At 35.9% G+C, this 20,737-nt stretch overlaps 1 protein-coding gene across 1 annotated transcript; it reads left to right on the top strand.

The window, feature by feature from the left end:
• The first annotated feature begins 1,524 nt into the window (after window positions 1-1,524).
• On the top strand, window positions 1,525-20,212 carry LOC107590159 (nicotinamide phosphoribosyltransferase-like). The gene is made up of 11 exons (XM_016278775.1): window positions 1,525-1,780; window positions 4,330-4,465; window positions 5,625-5,728; window positions 5,879-6,007; window positions 9,395-9,553; window positions 14,452-14,582; window positions 16,494-16,719; window positions 17,078-17,197; window positions 17,944-18,084; window positions 18,205-18,330; window positions 19,007-20,212. Exons 1-11 carry the CDS (start codon window positions 1,730-1,732, stop codon window positions 19,178-19,180), a joined length of 1,497 nt encoding a protein of 498 aa, XP_016134261.1. The 5' UTR covers window positions 1,525-1,729; the 3' UTR covers window positions 19,181-20,212.
• Window positions 20,213-20,737: the final 525 nt, after the last annotated feature.

Below are 20,737 nucleotides of genomic sequence, written 5' to 3' on the forward strand. Positions count from 1 at the left end.
AGCAAATACAATTTGCAAATAAAATCAACAACTGTAAAACAAAGCAACTGCATAATTTATTCTGCCGCAATGCACTCTGGGAGTCAGTGAGTAGCTATACTAAGTCAGGAGTAAACCTAAATGAAATGATTAAGTACCCCCTACAGTTCTTTTTTAGTTACGATAACTATTGTGTAAGTAAACTATACTAACTAAGCTTTTGTCAGTACAACATACTATTCCTATTTCACTTTACTTAGTTTTTTCAAGGCAATCGGTTTGCATGCTTTTTTTAAGTAAGCCCAACTAATTCAATATTACAGTGTATATAGTCAAAAATATAATGAACTTATTATTTCAGGTCATAACTTTGATTTTACTTGAGAATCTGTAGTCAATTTTAGAGTTTTTTTTTTCAGTGAATAAGAATAAAATGTCTTTAAAGCCAGAGGAACTGTTCTGAGCCATTTTCTAGGGGTTTTTAGAACAACGGTTTTGAATTTAAGACTAAATTCAAGTCAGTGGTTATTTCAAACAAGATCTATTGTAAAGCTGCTGTGTAGCTAACAGCATCCTAAACAAAGACTACGATTACGACAATGATGTGTATTTGCTTGCTTAATTATACAACCATTGTAGTCCTTTAAAAAACTGCTTCAAATGCATGTTGGAGGTATGACTGCATGTTGTAATTCAAGTAATGTTAACTACACAATTTATTTCACTCACAAATAAAATCTCATAAGAACATTTCTGAGCCTTCTTGGTTGGCCTAAAAATGCACATAATGCGTGAACATTGGATGATTAAAATACTAGAATTTTTACAATATTTTATTTGATGTATGACTTCTGAGTGTACTGAATGTCTACAAATTCTCTGAGTGACTCTGTTTAATTGCATCTTTTTGAATGTTAATCGCTATGGTCTTTAAACTGTCCCCTATCAAGGCAGGGTTGGCTTGAAAGCTTTTGTGATATGAAAAGAGATTAGATATGTTATTGTACAGATAGCCTGAGGCGGTTTTTCCAATGTAAATTATATATCATGTAGACCTGCTGGGTCAGTACTCACTTAATACTATCAACAATTAATGAAGATTACATTAAAACTATGCAGAAAAAATCAGTTTGTGATGAACCACCCTTACAAAGGTTATCTGTTGATGTGTCAAAAGATGCAGCCTATGTTTACCTGGTTGAGAAATAGCTTAAAAGTTTTGCTGATCTAAGGTGGTCTCCTAAACTAAGTGTTCAAAACTTATCAAATCAGCCAAGATGAAACCATTATATTGGTTTAAGTTTTTGTTTCGTTTTTTAAAGTAGGGAAAGCAAAACTAAAAGTTTGTCCAAATAATGCCTGCCACGTTACGTCCATAGTTTAATGAGCCTTTACAAGAAAACGAAACTCTTTGAAAGCAACAGGCAGCACAGCAGCTGTTTCAAGCTTCAGATAGTCAGGCGCTTTCTGAGTTTATGTCCCCGCCCACATTTGCATCACCGAACGTAAGGCCAGCGTCTTTCATACGTGCAGCCTGACTCCGCCCCGTTGTTCCTGATACTGGACGATGCGACCTATCCGTGCACGCCCTCACATACACAAGATACTGAGGCGATCGCGTTTCATTACATTTTCTCCTGGCATACCCGAAAGGTATTGAAAATAAAGATTATCGAGACTGGTGTCACGCGGCTCGGATCACATACATACTGGAGCGAAGCGACACCGTTTAGCTTTTACTTTGTCCTCGATGATGGCAGCTCAGGATTTCAATTTTTTACTTGCGACGGACTCTTATAAGGTAAGAATCGCCTTGCTCGAGTCATTTAACAACAGAAACGCAAAGACGAATGACAGAACTTTGTCTGTTCTGACAGTAGCCCTTTATGCTTAACCGTTACATATATGTAGGGATAAAACCAACTATGACCTTGTAAATCGATGAAATGTAAATGAAAACATGATTCAGAATAACCTACAGTTATGGCAAAATCGCGATTATTGTGTTATCTTCTTGTTTTGATGAGGGGAATCTGCGTAAGCTCAGGTTCGTTTTAAATGCCCCACTCATTGAAGGCTAAACGCAGGGGGCGGGGCTTATGCGGAATGACCTCGTGCAGCTTTTAGCTTCGCCGAAGGCCATAGCGCGTGACGTCACGTCACTCAGTAATGAAACGCATTTTTTAGAAAACCACAGTTTTATTTAATAATAACAATAGCAACATCATTTCAAAGGACGTAATGTTTTACATGTTTTTATTATTCCTCATTTGTAAGTCGCTTTGGATAAAAGCGTCTGCTAAATGTCTAAATGTAATGTAAATGTTCATGTACTGTTCATGTAACCTTAAATATAATCTAAATCTCACAGTCTAGAAATCCAGTCACAGTCAAATTGGGCAGTACCTGTAATAAATGAGTAATCAGAATTTACATATTTTAGTTATCAGCTATAAATGAAAGTGCATTTATGTGAACTTAGTCACACGATTAGAGTTGTTTAAGTTCACTTTGACAGTCTGACCTTGTCAAAAGTCCAGGTAAGGAATCAGTTAAAACACGTGAAACAAAAGATAAAACTACCATATCTGAAGTAGCATGATTTGATATGTAGTATCACAAAACAATTCAGTTAAACTACTACTATCATGTAACAAGACACTTACAAACAAAATAGTTCTGTGTGTTTACATTTGATGCATATGCATCTTTTTTTTTTTTTGTAATACTGTGTAATGCTCAAAGCTTTTTGGGATGTGGCTGTAATTATTAAATGCCTTTAGCTGGGTTTAATGATCTTTACAACAGATTTAAGAATTGTACCTCTCTAATTCTCCACCTTGGCCAATGCTGACTGGCCAAAGTTGTGTAATTATCTTTGTGCTTCACATTAGTCTTTAACCTCTGACAAAACAACCAGCCACAAATCCCATCTGGATCAGTGGATCTATGTTGAAATCTCACACAACAAAAATGAAATGTTAACGTGTTTTTGATCTTATAATAGGATAACTAATTGTTTAATGAGATTTTGATACCTGCCCGTGTAGAATGCACTGTTGTTACACCACGCACAAGCATTCCTCAAGTGGCACATAGAAATCTAAACAGGTTGCACCAGGTATCGTTGATGAGTGACTCGGGTTTGGGTTGATGATCAGGTCCACTCAGAATTCCACAGGAAGCTAAGCAGATTTCCTATGAAGTGGAACACCCAGCATTCATAAACTCTCTCACATCTTTCATGTCTTGCGTAATTATTTTGGCCATTGTGTTAATTGTGTGCTAATTTGATCATGATTTTAATTACCAATAATAGTTTTTACAATTCAGCCCAGTTTAGAAGTCGACATAGAATTTGCAAAAAAAAATCCATAGCAGATTGTCTTTCCATACCTTACAAATCACATGGAAATTCTGTCTTTTTCTTTATATAAGCAAAATAGACTTTCAGGGTTGATCTGATAAATAATCTTGGACAACCAAAAAACTAAGCCCTCCATTATGGGCATCAAGAAAGTGGTCGCGTGTTGTTTATGCAGATTGTATCACTGGGCATCGAAGACCAGCTGCTTTTTAGTATTAAATTTGTGTCCAGGATATAATGGCAGGTTTGTACTTGTAAATCAAGACACTGTTTCAGCCCACCCCAGCTGTAGCTTGACGGTATCAGCATACAGTAAACAAGACTTTGATGAAATGCCATGAGATCCATGCACACAGCTTGATGCTGACAGATTCACAAGAATGAGGAAGCAATGCAGTTGTGCATTAAAAATATAACAGGCCTGTAGTCTTCAATGTAATAATGTAACAGTGTAACACTCTTCATAAGTTTGGGGTCAGTTTTTTTTTTTTAAAGCAAGCAAGGATGCGTTAAATTGATCAGAAGTGACAGTAAAGACATTTATAATGTTACAAAATATTTATAATTCTAATATATAATGCTCTTTTATGCTTTCTATTGATCAAACACAGTTTCTACAAAAAATATTCAGCAGCACTACTGTTTTCTACATTGATAATAAAAAGAAATGTTTCTTGAGCATATTAGAATGGTTTCTGAAGGATGTGACACTGAAGACCGGAGTAATGTCTTATTCCAAACTTTTGAACGATAGTGTAATAATTAATAAAAGTACTGGGGCCTGTTTCATAAAACGAGTTCACCAAATAAGCCAGGTTTATTTCAGTTAGTCTGACATATTGTCAGTTGATTTGGTTCAAAATAAGTCAGACTAACTGAAATAAGCCTGGCTTATTTGGTAAACTTGTTTTATGAAACAGGCCCCTGGTGAATTTGTGATTGTGTAAACAATTCTGATACTCAAAGCTACTCTCTTTTTTCAGATTACCCACTACAAGCAATACCCACCCAATGTCAGTAAAGTGTACTCCTATTTCGAGTGTCGGCACAAAAAGGGGGAACAGTATAACGAGGTGGTGTTTTTTGGCCTCCAGTATCTTCTAAAGAAGTACCTAGCAGGTAATTCCAACTAATTTCATCATTGTGTAACCCCTTCAGTGATCAGAAAACATTTGTAAAGTTCCACTTGGCTTACATAGACGTACTGTTTGTTTTTGGGTTTGTACATTTACAAAAAGGTTTTTTTCTTGTAATGTCATTCACCTGATTGGATAATGGAAAACTTGTCCCGAAACTGATAATAGCACACATTCCAGAACAGTTATAAAGGACGGACATGCAGTCAAAACAAGCTGCAAGAGTTTAAAAATGTAAGATTTAAGAAGAAAGAAAGTCATACCGTTTTGAAACTATTCCTTGGTAAAAATGAAATTTGTAAACCATTCGTTCTCTGTCGTGTCATTGCAAAACTATAACTGTCTTGTGGGAAACAAAAGAAGATATTTAAAAAAATATTTTAGCTGTTTTTGTCCATATATTAAAAGTCAGTGGGGTTCAAAACAGCATTGGACCCATCTGACTTTCATTGTGTGGACAAAGACATTTTAAATAATGTATTCTTTTGTGCTCCACAAAAGAAAGTCATACAGGTTTGGAATGACATGAGGTGAGACAATTCTGTCATTGTTCCTTCGAGGTTTATGCTTTTACCCATTTCATTTTTTATAAAAGAGGTCATGAACACAGACCAGCCATGTTAGAGAAAGTAAAAACAAGAAGACTACATTAAGTCCACAAAAACAACCTAGTTACATAAGGCTAATTCCCCTTAAGCTTCCCATTTCATTTAAAGTATTCCAACCTGGAAAGTGTGTATTTTGTGGTTTGTGTTTCAAACTGCAACCATGAACAGAATGTGTGAAGAACAGCGTTTTTTTTTCTTTCTGTGTCTCCGCTGATTTAATGTTTCTTTCCTGCCAAAATCTTTGTACTCACTCTTAACACAATGAATATTTTATAACATTTTAAGACAGTTATTCTGGCATTGCACTCTATTGCATTCTCCCTGAAAGAGGTCATGGCTGTTGTAAACTTTGCATTTATAACCACAGAGAAATTGACATTTGATAATCGTTACTGAACAAAACTGTGCATTTACTGTATCATTAAATGGCCTGCTAGTTTAGTATTTACATGTTGGACATGTTCAAAAGAGCATATGCTTTATAAACAGATCTTAATATCTCTGAGCTCATGTATTTATATAAATATCTTGCAGGTCGAGTTGTCACGGAGGAAAAGATTCAGGAGGCTAAAGTCTTTTATCAGATGCACTTTAAACAGTCAGTGTTCGATGAAGAGGGATGGAGGAAAGTTTTAGAGGTACAAACAGAAGTTCATATCAAAGTCAAAGTTTCTTTTCAGATATTTGACCATTACATGACTTTGAAGTCTGCTTACTTTTTTCCGGAGATGAGTGCACATGGAGATAATGACCACCTGCCTTCTTCCTTTTCCTAATTGTGTTGTCAGAAATATGATGGCTGCCTTCCAATCCGTATCAAAGCAGTTCCCGAGGGGAAGATCATTCCCAGAGGGAACGTTCTTTTCACTGTGGAGAACACGGATCCAGATTTCTTCTGGCTCACCAATTATATTGAGGTATTACTTGTCCTCTTTCATCTTTGCTTTTTTTATACAGAAGCCAATGCAGATATTGCAAATGGTATAAAAGTAATTTAGTTGTTCTGCAATGTCCAAATGAATGTCTCAAAAATTGTTGGAAGAAAAAAAAATACATACACTACTGTTCAATTAGTACTTTTATTCTCCAAGAATGCAAATTTTGTTTTCAAATAAATGCTGTTCTTTTTAACTTTATAAAGCATTCTAAAAAATGCATCATGGTTTTCGCAAAGATTTTAAGCGGTACAACTTTTTAATAATAATGAAAGGTTTCTTGAGACCCAAATAAGCATATTAAAATGATATCTGAAGGATCATGTGACACTGAAGATTCAGCTTGTAATCACAGGAATAAATGACATTTTTAAACATATTTAAATAGAAAAGTTATTTTAATCATATTTTACAATAATACTGTTTCTACTGTATTTGTTATCAAATAAATTCAGTCTTGTTGAGCATAAGAGACTTCTTTTAAAAATATTTTGAAATAAAAATCTTACAGACCCTAATTGTTGAACGGTAGTGTAATCTAAGGACAAAGTCCAAACAGCATTGAATCAACCTTGAAAAATGTTGCGAGAAAGGGGGTGTTACTCAAAGGGTCATATCAAACTAAAGCGAGTTACTGATTTCCTTCACAAAGGGTGCTTTCAAGGCTGTTATTAACGGATCCCTTTATGATCATGTAATCATTACATATTTTTTCATGACACTACACAATTTAAAATGAGCCATATCTAATACAAAAGTTTTTTTTAACAGCAACACAAAGCCAAAAAAAAAATGTCTGACTGTCAGAATAGTCCGTAAACCTGATGGTGCGGCACATTACTTCATATTGGATGATTCTGCCGTACTGTTGTTCAGGATGACAGCAGCAGACCTGCCAACCTGTACGCATTTTGCGTTGTGGCTACGCATTTTGACCTCAAAGTACGCTGGTACGATTTGTCACTCTAAACTACGCAAAAATCTAGTGACGCCCCTGTCCACGCGCAGTATTCAAAACAAGCAACAGAAAAAGATGAAGAGTTCAACCAATCAGAGGGTTTTTTTTTTTGCTTTTGCATTTAAATAATTTCTGTGTTTTATTTCTCTCCTAGTAGCCTATAGTTTATAGTTTCAGTTCAAAGCGGCTCGCCCCATCAGATGCTCTGACAGAAAGGCTGCGTGTGAGGCTGACAGAGACACGCTGTTTAATGTGTTTGAGATGTGCTGTTTTCCTTAATGCATAACTTACATTTCACAGGTATATTCTCTATCTGTAAATGTTAAAAAAGCCATGGAAATATTTCCATTTTGCTGTCAGAAGTGCATGAGCTTCTGCTTAGCAATTCTCCGCTAAACTCCACCGACTTCATTTAGAACGAGTCAAACAGACAGAGCTCAATGAAATAGGAGTGCAATAACTCTGACTAAAATATAAATTTTTCTGAATAATTCGAAGTTGGACAATAAATGTGACATATGTAGAATTTTAAACCTACAAGTAAGTGTATTTGTATGATAGCACTAACTGTAAAGTGTAATGGGGAAATCAAAATAGCCTTTATACTCAATTAGTCTGTGCTTTTTATTATTTTCATTTTTAGTTTAATAACTTTAACTTCTACTTTAAAATGATAATTTTTTTTTGATTGAAATGTTACAATGTTAAATTTGCACATAATATATGCCTACATGCTTACATTCACTTTATTTGTTTAATCCAAATACAAAATACCGAGATATATAGGCTACCTTATACCGCAAATCAGCCAAAAAATACAGAGATATGAATTTTTGCTCATATCGCCCAGCCCTATACAGAAGTGTACTGGAGTTTTAATTAAAGTGTACTGGAGTATTTTTTTTCTTTCTTTTTTAAATAGCATTAAAAAAGAAACTAAATCGCAGAAATTAACTAAACCGTTACGGTAAACGGTAAAAAAAAACAGTAAAACCGTAAACTGTTTACCCCCACTCCACCCTGCCCCCCGCCCGCCACGCTGATGGTACTCAAAAAAAAATTCCAAGGTTGGCAGGTCTGCAGCAGGCTTTGATTTACAGCATGCTCCTAGCTGCTAATCCTGGACCAAAAAACTGAGGGAGGTTTGGACAGGCTGGTGGGGTCAGTGAGGACATGAGGTCATTAGGTACTGACCTGGCCTGCAGCCCTGCAGACTCGCACAGCAGCTCTTACTGTTGTCATTATGTAGACAAAGTGTTTTTTTGGCTAACAGGTCTGAAGATGCATGCTTGTAATCCATGATGAACATTGTGATTGATTCGTTTTCCTAATATAAATAAAAAAACATAAAGGTTGAATATTTATATTTCTATTTATTAATGCATTTGACAAACACTTTATTTTATACATACATGTTATATTACATACATGCATTCCCTGGGAATCAGGCCCGCCACTTGGCGTTCCACTGGAACATTGTAGTATGCAATATTTTTTCATTACAGTTCCTAATAGTTCCATCACAATGAGATACAATGTAGTTTTCCAGATCCTTCGCTCTCTCTGATCCTCAGTGGTAGAACAAGCTTATAACCCCCTCCTGACTTGCTAAGACCATCATAAACCTCAAAACCTTTAAGAAGCAGCTTAAGACAAGTCTTCCATAAGAAATTCAATTAAACTTGCAGCAACCACAATCAAAGACACTTTTCTTTTACCCTTTGTCACTTTTACTGTACTGTACTCTTGAAGCGTAATGTTGCAGTACTGTACAGTACTGTATTATTGGTTCTTGTATTATAATTTGCTCTCCCTCAGTGATGTCCCTTGTTTGTAAGTTGCTTTAGATAAAAGTGACTGTTAAGTAAATGAAATGTAGATGTCCTTGAGCAACGCACTTGTCTTCCGGGTCGATTGTCCCTGTAATGAACTGGAAGTTGCTTCGACTAAAAAAGCTTGCTAAATGACTGCAACTTGCAAAAGAAACGACATTTATGCTTATGATTATTTTGTGTTTGAAGAGCAGGCACTAGTATGTCAACAACATGTTTAATACCTTAAAATAATGTATTTTATTCAAGATACCACAAATGATTTAAGCCAAACCTGATTGGAACATTTAGATCCTACCTGTTAGCCTGTTGCTTGAAAAGTCCTATTGGCATTCAGTCAGCTTAATCAATGTGCACAGTTTATGTATTGATGTCAAGACTGGAGGAAAACATGTAGAACCACACAAATGGTTCAGAATTATTTGTCTTTGTCAGTTCCTGACATGCACGTCCTTAAGGAGCCACAGATCAATGAGTTGTGGTTTAAATGGTTAGGGCTATGAAAATTGTGAGTGCAATTACAAGCCATCTTTGGTCTTCTCTGACGTACATGTGATTGTGTACATTCTGTCCCCACAGACAATGCTGCTCCAAATGTGGTACCCCATCACCGTGGCAACACTCTCCAGGGAGTTCAAAAAGATTCTGGCCAAGCATCTGAAGGCCACGTCAGGGAGCCTGGAAGGTCTGGACATCAAACTGCATGATTTTGGCTACAGAGGGGTGTCCTCACAAGAGGTATGATGGCCATGGATTGGTAATTACACTTCCTGGTCATTACAGTGTTGTTATTGTTAACTAAAACTAAAACTTTTGGTAACACTTTAGTATGGAGCATGCCTATTATTAACATATTGGCTGTTTATTAGTACGGTACTTACAAAGCACATATTCTGCATGACCAGATTCTACATCCCTAATCCTATCCAATACCTAAACTTAACAACTACCTCACTAACTAAATAAGTTAGTAAACTAAATAAGCAGCAAATTAGGAGTTTATTGAGGCAAAAGTCGCAGTTAATGGTTTGTCAATAGCGAGAATTGGACCTTCAATTAAAGTGTGACCAAACTTTTAAAAGTTATTTTCAGTAATTGACATAAATGTAAAAAATATATATATATCAATATTAAATGAAACACGTAAACTTTAAAAAAGGAACATAAATGATCATTAAAAATGTTGCCTAACCAACTGAAATTAATATGTTTACGCTTCCGTAATAAAATTAGAAATAACAATTAATTGATGCTATATGGATGCAGTATTTAAAAACATAAAATAAAATGACAAGCACACAGCAAAATCACTAAAGTATCACTTAAAATTTAAATGTAAATATAAAAATAAAAGGTAATTTATATTAATAAATACTATAATATTATATAAAAATACTAAAATAACATTGAATCAGCACAGTGAATATAAGCAGTATTGTGTGAGATATTTAAAGCATTGCCCTAACACCATTCTGTTACCATGTTTTGTTTTACCATGGCACCATGCTAGTAATTCTGGATTTGTGTTTTCATAACCAATTAGTCTGTTTTGTTGTGTTGTGTGATTGATACTTACAAAAACACAATCTTTTATATGTTTTATGACTCTTAAGAGACTATATAGAAAGCTAGAAAATAACAGATTTTCATGTATTACTGATTGCATGACATTATTTTACCCTGAAGTTCTCATTTCTGTAGCCATTCACAGCACATTCTGAAGAACACTGAAATAGTCAAACAGGAAGTGCCTCTGGTGTTAAAATCTCTACCTTTATTCTTTTTATAGCCTTGAAATCAAAGCTCAAGCCAAATGTGGTCTTTCTCTCTTCAGTGCTTTTAAAGAAAGCTTGGTCTCCTGGGGCAAATGAAATCAGACATTACTTGGTGAAAGCAGAAAATCGATTCATTATGAGACAAGGCCATTCCATTTAATCAAAAGGAGATCGGACCTGACCTTTTGAAATGCAAGCAATGCAGTGTGCTAGGGTTGGGCCGATAGACGATCCATCGTCGATGGCTGACAGACCTGAGCCGGCATCGTGACAATCCACCCCATCTATACTATAGGTACTGCCGCTACCACACATTTGACAAGATTAGATATTTGTCTGTGGTGCTCAGTATCTGCAAATCATTCTCCATTGTCCTATCAGTCATCTCTCCTTACTCTGTGTATGTGGTAAGTGAACTTTCGTGTACTATAATGTAACAGTCTACCGCTAGCAAGCAGCTAACCATGTCCCTTAAGTGGCTCCACAGAACACGTTATTTGTTTTCCGTACCTTTCTGCATACGGATTCACGCTTCGGGCACACCCCCTAATGTCATCGTCCATCACGATGTTTCACTGTAGACATCGTCCGATGCCAATTTGGTAGACATCGCCCAACCCTACAGTGCGCTCTCAATTTCTGTATTTTTCAAAGGTAGGAGAGCCCTGATTGTTGGCCGTGTTTGAGTGAGATTGTCACGCTGATGGGTTATGGGTCATCGGGTGGTGCTGTTTGAAGAGTTGTGTGAGTAAAGATGACTGTTTGGCTCTTGAATCGGTCTGTCTGCTGTGTTAAAGGTCAACTCTGCCAGGTTTCATCTATATCACACAGTGACAGGTTCAGGTTTTGGGTGGCTAGTGATAAGCAGTGAGTCTGTTACTGACTGGCTGGGCGTGCTGAGCGTAGGAGACCTTTGTGTGCGAAAGTGAGACCACTGGATTCTGATGAGGTGTGACATAACCCCTCTGTGGTGCCCTTTTGAGACCAGTACGCCATGATCTAAAACTGGACATGGTGACGCAGCCTTCATAGATCAATCCAGCAGGCTGATCGAACAGAAAAGGTGCATTTACCATTAACATTGAAAAAATGCTTAAAGGTTTAGGTCAAATAACAAGCTGGATTTTTAAGTTTTAATCTTTCTAATAGTGCTCTCATATGTGTGTGTATTGTGTATATTTATTATGTATATATAAATACACGCACATACAGCATATATTTAAAAAATAATTACATGTATATATTTATTTTTGTGTAATTTATATCATATATCAATATATTTAATATAGAAACGTTACATATTATTCTTAAATATATACATGCATGTGTGTGTGTTTATATATTCATAATAAATATACACAGCACACACACATATATTATGTAAAACAAAAACTTTTATTTTGGATGTGATTAATCCCGATTAATCGTTTGACAGCACTACTTTCTAATTAACTAAAAGCAACTCTATATAGAAGATACAAGTGAAGTGATGCTCAGGGGCATCGCTAGACCTGGCTAGACTCAACTCAGGGGCAGACCTGAAGTGTTTATGACACCGGCCCTTAATATATAGTCACTGACATACAGTTGCCTTTTAACATTTAAAAAAAAAAATTAATAGTTTATACGTTTCTCAGAGATTTGAACTTGCAACCCCATAGCACATATAATACCACTTTACTGGAAAGGTTTGATCTGATTCAACAACAAATAACACATTATATGGAGCCACTAAAAGGTTAGCCGCTTGCTAGCTGTAGTCTGTTGCATTACAGTACATGAAAGTTCACTTACCACATACACAGAGTAAGGAGAAATGTCTTATAGGACGATGGCGAATGATTTAGATTTGCAGATCCTGAGCACCAATGACAAACATCTAACATCTCTTGTCAAATGTGTGGTAAGTACTGCCGCTCCATAGTATAGAGTCCTTGTGATCGCGAATCTCGGCCCAACCCTAATTCAAAAGTTTTATTGTTTTTTAACGATTTAATTACATTTTAATCTAAGACTGTTTATTTTTTTTCTTCTTTTTTTTGATTTGGTTCATGATTTTTATGATTTGTTTTTATGGTTTTAATATCTTATTTTATTTTCTTTGTTTTAATAAAAAAAAAATTTAACTAGCAGACATTTACCAGAGATTTGAACTTGCAGCCTTTGTAACCCCATGGGAAATATAATACCACTGTACTAATATTTTACTTTATTATTTTATTTTATTTGTGGTTTCATTTTATTTTAATCTCTTCCAACTAAAAGTTGTAATTTATGTCGAACCACACCAGTAACAATCAGTTATGTCCTATTGAATTTCACATGTTGGGTAACATGACTGTCCAATGAAAAAAAAAAAAGCCATCTGGGTGTCCTAATCAAGGTCCACGTTATATCTGGCTTTATGGCATATTTCTCTGACAACTGTCAGTGTAATATTGCTATTGTGTGTGTTTAAGCCTGTTTGATCACTGGCAATTACATGAAATATGACATGACAATATTCCATGTTACTCTCATGCAGGACTTTGTCGGAAAATTAAGTGCAAAAATGATTTTAAGAAAGGAAGAAACCGAATGAATTGGAAGGGAAAGAACATCAGTGTGGGATCTAAGAAAGCCCAAACGCTTCTCCCTCAGCAGCTGACAACAGACTGAAGCATGCTGTGTAAAACTATCGAATCTTCATTAGGGACAGTGGGATATTGATAGTGTATTTTCTAGGTTGCGGCTGACTGGATTAATGATGGCTTCAAGAGGAGATTAATGATGCCAAGCAGAGTTTAATGCCTCTGATACTCAGGGTTCCTGCTCACTCTCCATCACCACTCTCTTCTGTTCAGGGGACAAGCAGTGATAGATTTCAATTCTGTCATCATTTACTCACCCTCAAATCCTTCTAAACCCATATGACTTTTGTTCTTAAGCGGAAAAAGAGAAGTTTAGCAGAATGTATTGAAAACGTACCTTAAAAATACTCTATACAAGTTGTGTGCTATTTTTTAAAGTTTAAATGTAATTAAAAAAAATTACAAAAGCACAAAATTACTCATGATGAATTCAAATGAAAACTGAAAATCCAAAAATAAAAGCTTATTCAAAATATTAATAAATTCTACAATACTGTATAAATAATATTAAAATAACATTGGTATTTATGCTGATCCGTCATGTTGTGCTGGGCTGTGCCCTTCAACTGCATTGACAATTACATGACAAAGTCCCTAGATCCTTGTTACAATCACAGCGGCAGACTAAAGCCTTGTTGCGGATCTGATTTCCCTGGGTTGATATCAAGCCCATCTCATCAGTTCTTAAATTAAAAAAGAAATGGACTCCTCAAATTCCCACATAAATATACACCTTGTAGTAGAGCAAGAAATATTGATGCTCCCCTCAGGGGGCTAAAGAAATTTTGCTTGGAATCAAACGTGTTCACTTTTCAGAGCAGCAACCTTCCCTTGACTATCACTAAAGGGCAACTCCCCCCTGATTACTGTGACCCTGCAATGAATGAACTGAGACACAGTCAATAACCTGAGTGTTTAATCAGGGGAATATAGAAAATGTCTTATTGGCTTTAAATTGGGCACACAATTGATTTCAAAGGTCAAAGTCACAACCTCTCATATGATTTGCTTCTTAAAAGCCACTGTCTATAATACAGTTACAAAAACAGAATCAACATAATGGGAATCAGCGTTTATGCTTTAAATGGTGTGAGAGAAATCACAACATTTGATCTTTTGGGTTTCACTGGAGACGCCACTGAAGAACATTATTGTACAGTAAAGACTTCAGGGACTAGGGGTTTGATATTAAACGGGTTAATTGACTTATTGTGTCTCTTTACTGATCTAGTCAGCAGCACTTGGTGGAGCTGCTCATCTGGTGAATTTCTGCAGCACAGATACAGTGGCGGGTCTGCTGATGGCACAACGATACTATGCATGTCCTATGGCTGGATTCTCCATCCCTGCTGCAGAACACAGGTACAGTAATGCACTTGTGTACTTACTGCACACTTATTTCGTCAAGGCATAATCAAATTTAGTTTTGAGTAACATCCCACCTAAAACCTGATCGTCTGAAAGAAATAAAGTTTGAATTGATTAAATACTATAATAGTATTTATAATAATAAATCATACTAAAATAACACGGCTTTAAAGGGATAGTTCCCCAAAAAAATGAAAATTCTGTCATTAACTTCTCACCCTCATGTCGTTCCTAACCCATAAGACCTTTGTTCATCTTCGGAACACAAATTAAGATATTTTTAATAAAATCCGAGCTTTCTGACCCTGCACAGACAGCAATGCAACTCACATGTTGAAGGCCCAAAGAGGTAGTAAGGACATCATTAAAATAGTCCATGTGACATCAGTGGTTCAACCTTAATTTTTACAAAGATACGAGAATACTTTGTGTGTAAGGAAAACAAAAATAACGATGTTATTCAACAATTTCTTCTCTTCTGTGTCAATCTTCCATGCATGTTCACAAGAGTGGTACTCTCATGAATGCGCGGAGGAGACTGGCATGGAAGAGAAGAAATTGTTGAATAAAGTTATTTTTGTTTTCTTTGCACACAAAAAGTATTCTCGTAGCTTCATAACATTACGGTTAAACCACTGATGTCACATGGACTATTTTAACAATGTCCTTACTGCTTTTCTGGGCCTTGAATGTGTCAGTTGAGTTGCTGTCTATGCAGAGTCAGAAAGCTCTCGGATTTCATCAAAAATATCTTAATTTGTGTTCTGAAGATGAACAAAGGTATGATAATGACAGACTTTTCATTGTTGGGTGAACTAATCCTTTAAGATTGTTGAATATGATATGATAATGGTACCTTGGAATGCTGAAACCTGTTTTAGTTTAGTTTATGAAAAATTCTGTTTTAATCAATTATAAATTGATTAAACATCCTTACCCTTCTATCACTCCAAACCTATATGACTTTCTTTCTTCCCTGAAACACAAAAGGAAATACTTTGAAGAATGTAATGTTGTTTTTTTCCATGCAATTACATTAAGTGGGGACTGGAGCTTTCAAAACTTCAGAGAATAACACAGAAACACCATATAAGAGGTATGACGACATAGAGTTTGTGTTCCCATTCAGTAAACCATTATTCACTGTGACCAGATTAGGCGAGTTTAATTGGAGAACCAGATGAATCTGATTCAAAAGAAAGATTCATTCACATATCTCATGATCTCTCATGAACCTGTTAGGGAAGACGTTAAGATTTTCAGTCATAAACAGCTTAAGTTTTAGTCTGTTTTGACACAAAACTATTACATGGCTTCAGAACAATTTGTATGGACCATTTTTGTGTTCTTTTGTAGCTTGAAAACTTCATTGTGATTGCATGGAAATTAGTGACCAGTAGAGAAATTCTCTTTAAGACTGATTGGGCAGTGAGTCAGTTAAACAGCTTGTGTCGTGAAATTCAACGGTGACGTTAAACACCTGCATGTTAATTTGCATTTGTTCCGTTGATTCTAATTAGTTCTATTAGTAGCTACACATTCATCCATCTCACAGCTGTAGCGCCTTTTGTTTGTGTGGTTGAGTGCGTTTCCCAGTATAGCTCTCACTCTTTATTTCAAATCACGCCATTTCTTCTGTGACGCTGTTCCATCCTCATACAGTTCAAATATAAGTTTTTCAACCATTCCGTGAATCACTCCGACATTTTTAAAGCTCTGCGGCTAAGGATCGTTAGACTCTTAATGACTCATTTGCAACAAATTATTCTTTCTAATTCCGTTTATTTATAATGTACCTTATCCACCTTCAAACTAAATAAAGCATGAGTGGGTGGGACTTCACTAATTAGTGTTGTAGATCATTTGAAGAAGGTTTGTCACACTTTGTTTTTCATGTCTCTGTAGTACTATCATCTCCTGGGGCAAGAGCCGAGAGAAAGATGCGTATGAGTGTCTGCTGGACCAGTTTCCCTCTGGGCCTGTAGCTGTGGTTAGCGACAGTTATGATATTTTTAAGGCTTGTAAGCACATCTGGGGGGACAAGCTGAAGGAGAGAGTGATGGAGAGGAGTGAGGATTCTGCACTCATTATTCGTCCAGACTCCGGGGACCCCGCTCAGACCCTCATAGAGGTGTGTGTGTGTATCATATACCAAGTGTGCTCAAAGTGGCGTAGTGTTCACTACAGACCTTAAGGCAGCTGTTTCAGTGATTTAACTTTATTTTAGTGGAGTCAAGACTCAAACAAATAGGCTTTTTTCCAGCTCTGTGCTGCACTGTGTCTTACAGGGCTGGCTGGTCTGTGTGAAAGTAATGCTCTAGAATATTGATTTTCCTTTTATATACTGTCTTTCAGATTAGTTTGTTGCTTGTTTGTATTTGATGAATGAAATAGGGGAGTCAAGATTGATTAGCTGGCTTTATAGCCCTTTATGCTTTTAATTTTCACTTGCTTGCCTCCTTCATTTGTCTCTTCTGTCTCGCTTTTAGGTGATAAAGATTTTGGAGGAGCGTTTCGGATGTTCTCAGAACTCAGTTGGTTACAAAGTGCTCCCATCATACCTGCGCATTATACAGGGGGATGGAATTGATCTGAACTCAGTTAATGAGGTAAACTAAACCTCAGACCAAGAGAGAACAAAAACATGAAATTATTGCAAATTGTAAAAATATGTTACAATATTAATATTTAAGGCATTTTGTATCAAGTAAATGCAACCTTGGATGAGCATAAGAGACTATATATATATTGTTTGTTTGTTTATATATATATATGTCAAATTTGTGACATTGATCATGTGAATTCCTTAGTATAGACTGTCATATGTTCTTCTTACTTTCATTGAAGCACAAGGTGCTCTTTTGGAAAATCGTCTTCAAATCATACTGGAGAACATTCAGCTTTTACACAAAAGCAAACTTGAGCACTGCTGCCAGTAAAGCAAAACATCAAAACAAATAATACGTTCAGAAATCCATGTCAATTTTTCAGTTAGCACACACATTGTTATGCAAATTCTTGCGCAAATTAAATGCAAATCAAATAGTTGTGAGTAATTAAAATAAATGGACTATATTAGTGAAATGCAAAATAGAAGCTTTTTCACTGTCGTTTCAGACATTTGGACCGCTCTCTAGTGCTCATATGACTAGCATGTTATCACATACTAATATTGCTGTCGTTATTAAATGTGTGGAATGGTGTGTACAGGGTCAACTTGATACTGGCCCTGAATGTTTATCAACCATTCATGACTGTTTGATTATAAACAATTATTACCGATTACACAGTGGTAAATCATTGATCATAATCTGTTCAGTGTTACATTTTTTTTTTTTTTTTTTGCCTAGCACAGATTCTTGAGAAACTGAGCGATGAGGGTTGGAGTGCTGAAAATGTGTTTTTCGGTTGCGGAAGCGCACTGCTGCAGAAAATCAACAGAGACACGCTAAACTGCGCTTTTAAGTGCAGCTATGTGGAGACCAATGGCAAAGGCGTGAGTTTCTTTATCAGTTTCACTTTCAAAACATCTTGTTTAAACGAGTTAAAAAAGTACATTTGAGGAGTATTGTTATTATTAGTTTTTTTTAATATCATGTAATTTGTGTTTGCATAGATGGACGTCTATAAGCAGCCAGTGACGGACCCGTCTAAAGGATCTAAGCGTGGTCGTCTCTCTCTGAGGAGAAATTCAGATGGCTTCATTGAGACGGTGGAAAGAGGAGCAGGCAAACCACAGGAGGTTAGATCAGCTTAACCTATTATTTCCTAGATTTTTCCCAAAGATCGTTCATATAAACATACTGTGCCACATTTTTGCATTTATTAAACTTTTTGTTTCCCACATTAAACTTTAGTGAACAGATGATACATATAGATAATTACATTTAATTCTGTGGCAATTCTAGGCTGAATATATTTGGTCAAAAATACAGTAAACAGGAATATTGTGAAATATTATTACAATTAATATTTATGTAATAAATGATAATTATATAATACATTTAATTTCATTTATTCCTGGGGTTTTAATGAGCCATTATGCCAGTGTCACATGATCATTCAGAAATCATTCTAATATGCTGATTTACTGCTCAAGAAACATTTCTTTTTATTATCAGTGATGAAAACAGTTGTGCTGCTTAATAAATTTTGAAGACACCATGAACATTTTATTTGGGATTCATTGATGAATATAAAGTTCAAAAGAACAGCATGTGTTATATATATATATATATAGCATTACAAATGTCTTCACTGTCACTTTTTGATCAATTTAATGCACCCTTGCTGAATAAAAGTATTAGTTTCTTTAAAAAAAATCGTACTGACTCCCACCTTTTGAACAGTTGTGTATGTAAAAATGTAAACCGTGCTGGTCATAGTTGGTGATCCTTTAATATGATCTTCTTTTGTAGGACATGTTGGTGACTGTGTTTGAAAATGGCACCATCCTGCAGGAGTACACTCTGGATGAGATCCGTAAAGCTGCTCAGCTTTGGGAAGAAGACGTGAGCCCTTCCCAGCACAACAAAGAGGACAACAGTACTCTGGAGAGCCACCAGAAATGCATAATGAACGGCGTGCATTAATAAACACAGTATGCGCACTGTTCTCAACACTGCCCCCCACAGACCAACCACAGACCTATTCCACAACACTCAGATGTTTATCAATAAAGCAGAACACAGTGTTGCCAATACAATATACAAATACATATCACATCTGACTTTTAGACTTTTGAGGCAACCCTTAAATTTTGGATTTGGTTGCCACCGGTTTTTATTAGTTCCTCCTTCATTTTACCACACTTTGAGATGCCAAATATCTTTGTTGGTGCTTTAGAAACATCTAAATATATTTCAGGAGTATATGACGGCAGGGTTTGCATTCGATTGATTGTAATGTTGTTAAAGCATCGCCTGGCAGTACATTGATAAATGAAGGAAACTTCATTTGAGGTGATCTCATGATCGTATCAGGGCTTCTGCACCAGCAATTCTGCACATGATCCCGGTTTCTGATGTGACGTACAATGACACTCTCTCAAAAATTAGATTTAGAAGTCACTATTTCACTTTTGGAGGATTCTGGGTGTTCTTTTAATATCTTTTAGACACCTATAATGCCAAGATAGCAATGATGCATTTTTTTTTTCCTCTTTTTTTTTTTTTTCTTCAATAATCAGTTTTAAACTATTCCCATGTTGTGTTCAACATAGAGACACACACTTGAAATTGATCCACCCGGTTTGTGTCTTCTTGCTGTTACATAGCTCATGTAAATTTGCTTCCTGACTTTTTAGAATAATACTTTCGTTGTCACAATTTTGTTGGACAAAATTCTTCTCTGGGGATTTTAGAACAGCAAATTGATCCTGATGTTATAAACACTCTCAGTAAGTAAATGCTGCATAGAAAAGAATCAAACGTTTCCTGATAATAGTTATAGTGTGATTTATGTGGAGCTGGTTTTAGACTTCCATCTGAGATGCACAGAATGCATCATACAAACACTTTGCAGTATTCTGTCTCCATACAGCTGCTGATGGTGCCTTAAAAACCACTCGGACCTCAGTGCTCAGGTCACTCTCTCTTGCTTTGTCCTTTCCTCCCCTCATTTTTCACACTTAATTTTGTCCATCACGCTCAGTTTCTCTCTTTTATCCTTCTGTGACTCACATATGAATGATGTTCAGTGATTGCCTTTTTTTCTCTTTTTTTTTTGCTGTTGCCTTATGTTAAAGGCAACAGCAAGCTTCCGTCAACCTCTGCCATCTATATGCTGATGCTGAATGAGATGTGCAGTGGGTTTAATTACAGTGTACATTGATTATTGTGTCATCGTCTTTGTGTTCGATCATGGAAATGACTCATTTCCAGGTTGTTCCGAACATCTGAAATGAAGCAGTTTGACCCTACCTCTTTTTTTAATCAATAATAATGTATATTAATATGAAGTGGTGATCCTTACACTTAAAAAGCATCTATTTTGTTGTGTAAATACTCTTTAATGGTAGTTTCAATTATAAATTCGTCTTGAAATTCTAGCATTCTTGTTGCATTTTTTTGATTTTACAGAAGTGATATTTTGAATGACAAATAGACAAGCAAACAGAAAAAAATATATATAATAAATATAGATCGAAC

This window comes from Sinocyclocheilus grahami, unplaced genomic scaffold (genome assembly GCF_001515645.1).
Source record: "Sinocyclocheilus grahami isolate Dianchi unplaced genomic scaffold, SAMN03320097.WGS_v1.1 scaffold125.1, whole genome shotgun sequence".
Classification (NCBI taxonomy): Eukaryota; Metazoa; Chordata; class Actinopteri; order Cypriniformes; family Cyprinidae; genus Sinocyclocheilus; species Sinocyclocheilus grahami.

What these genes read in the sequence shown, in the direction of transcription:
- LOC107590159 (XM_016278775.1), top strand. Translation starts at nt 1,730, where the DNA reads ATGATGGCAGCTCAGGATTTCAATTTTTTACTTGCGACGGACTCTTAT. An exon ending in GGCTCACCAATTATATTGAG is followed by an intron (nt 6,008 to 9,394) that starts GTATTACTTGTC and finishes CTGTCCCCACAG; the next exon opens with ACAATGCTGCTCCAAATGTG. An exon ending in GAGCAGGCAAACCACAGGAG is followed by an intron (nt 18,331 to 19,006) that starts GTTAGATCAGCT and finishes CTTCTTTTGTAG; the next exon opens with GACATGTTGGTGACTGTGTT.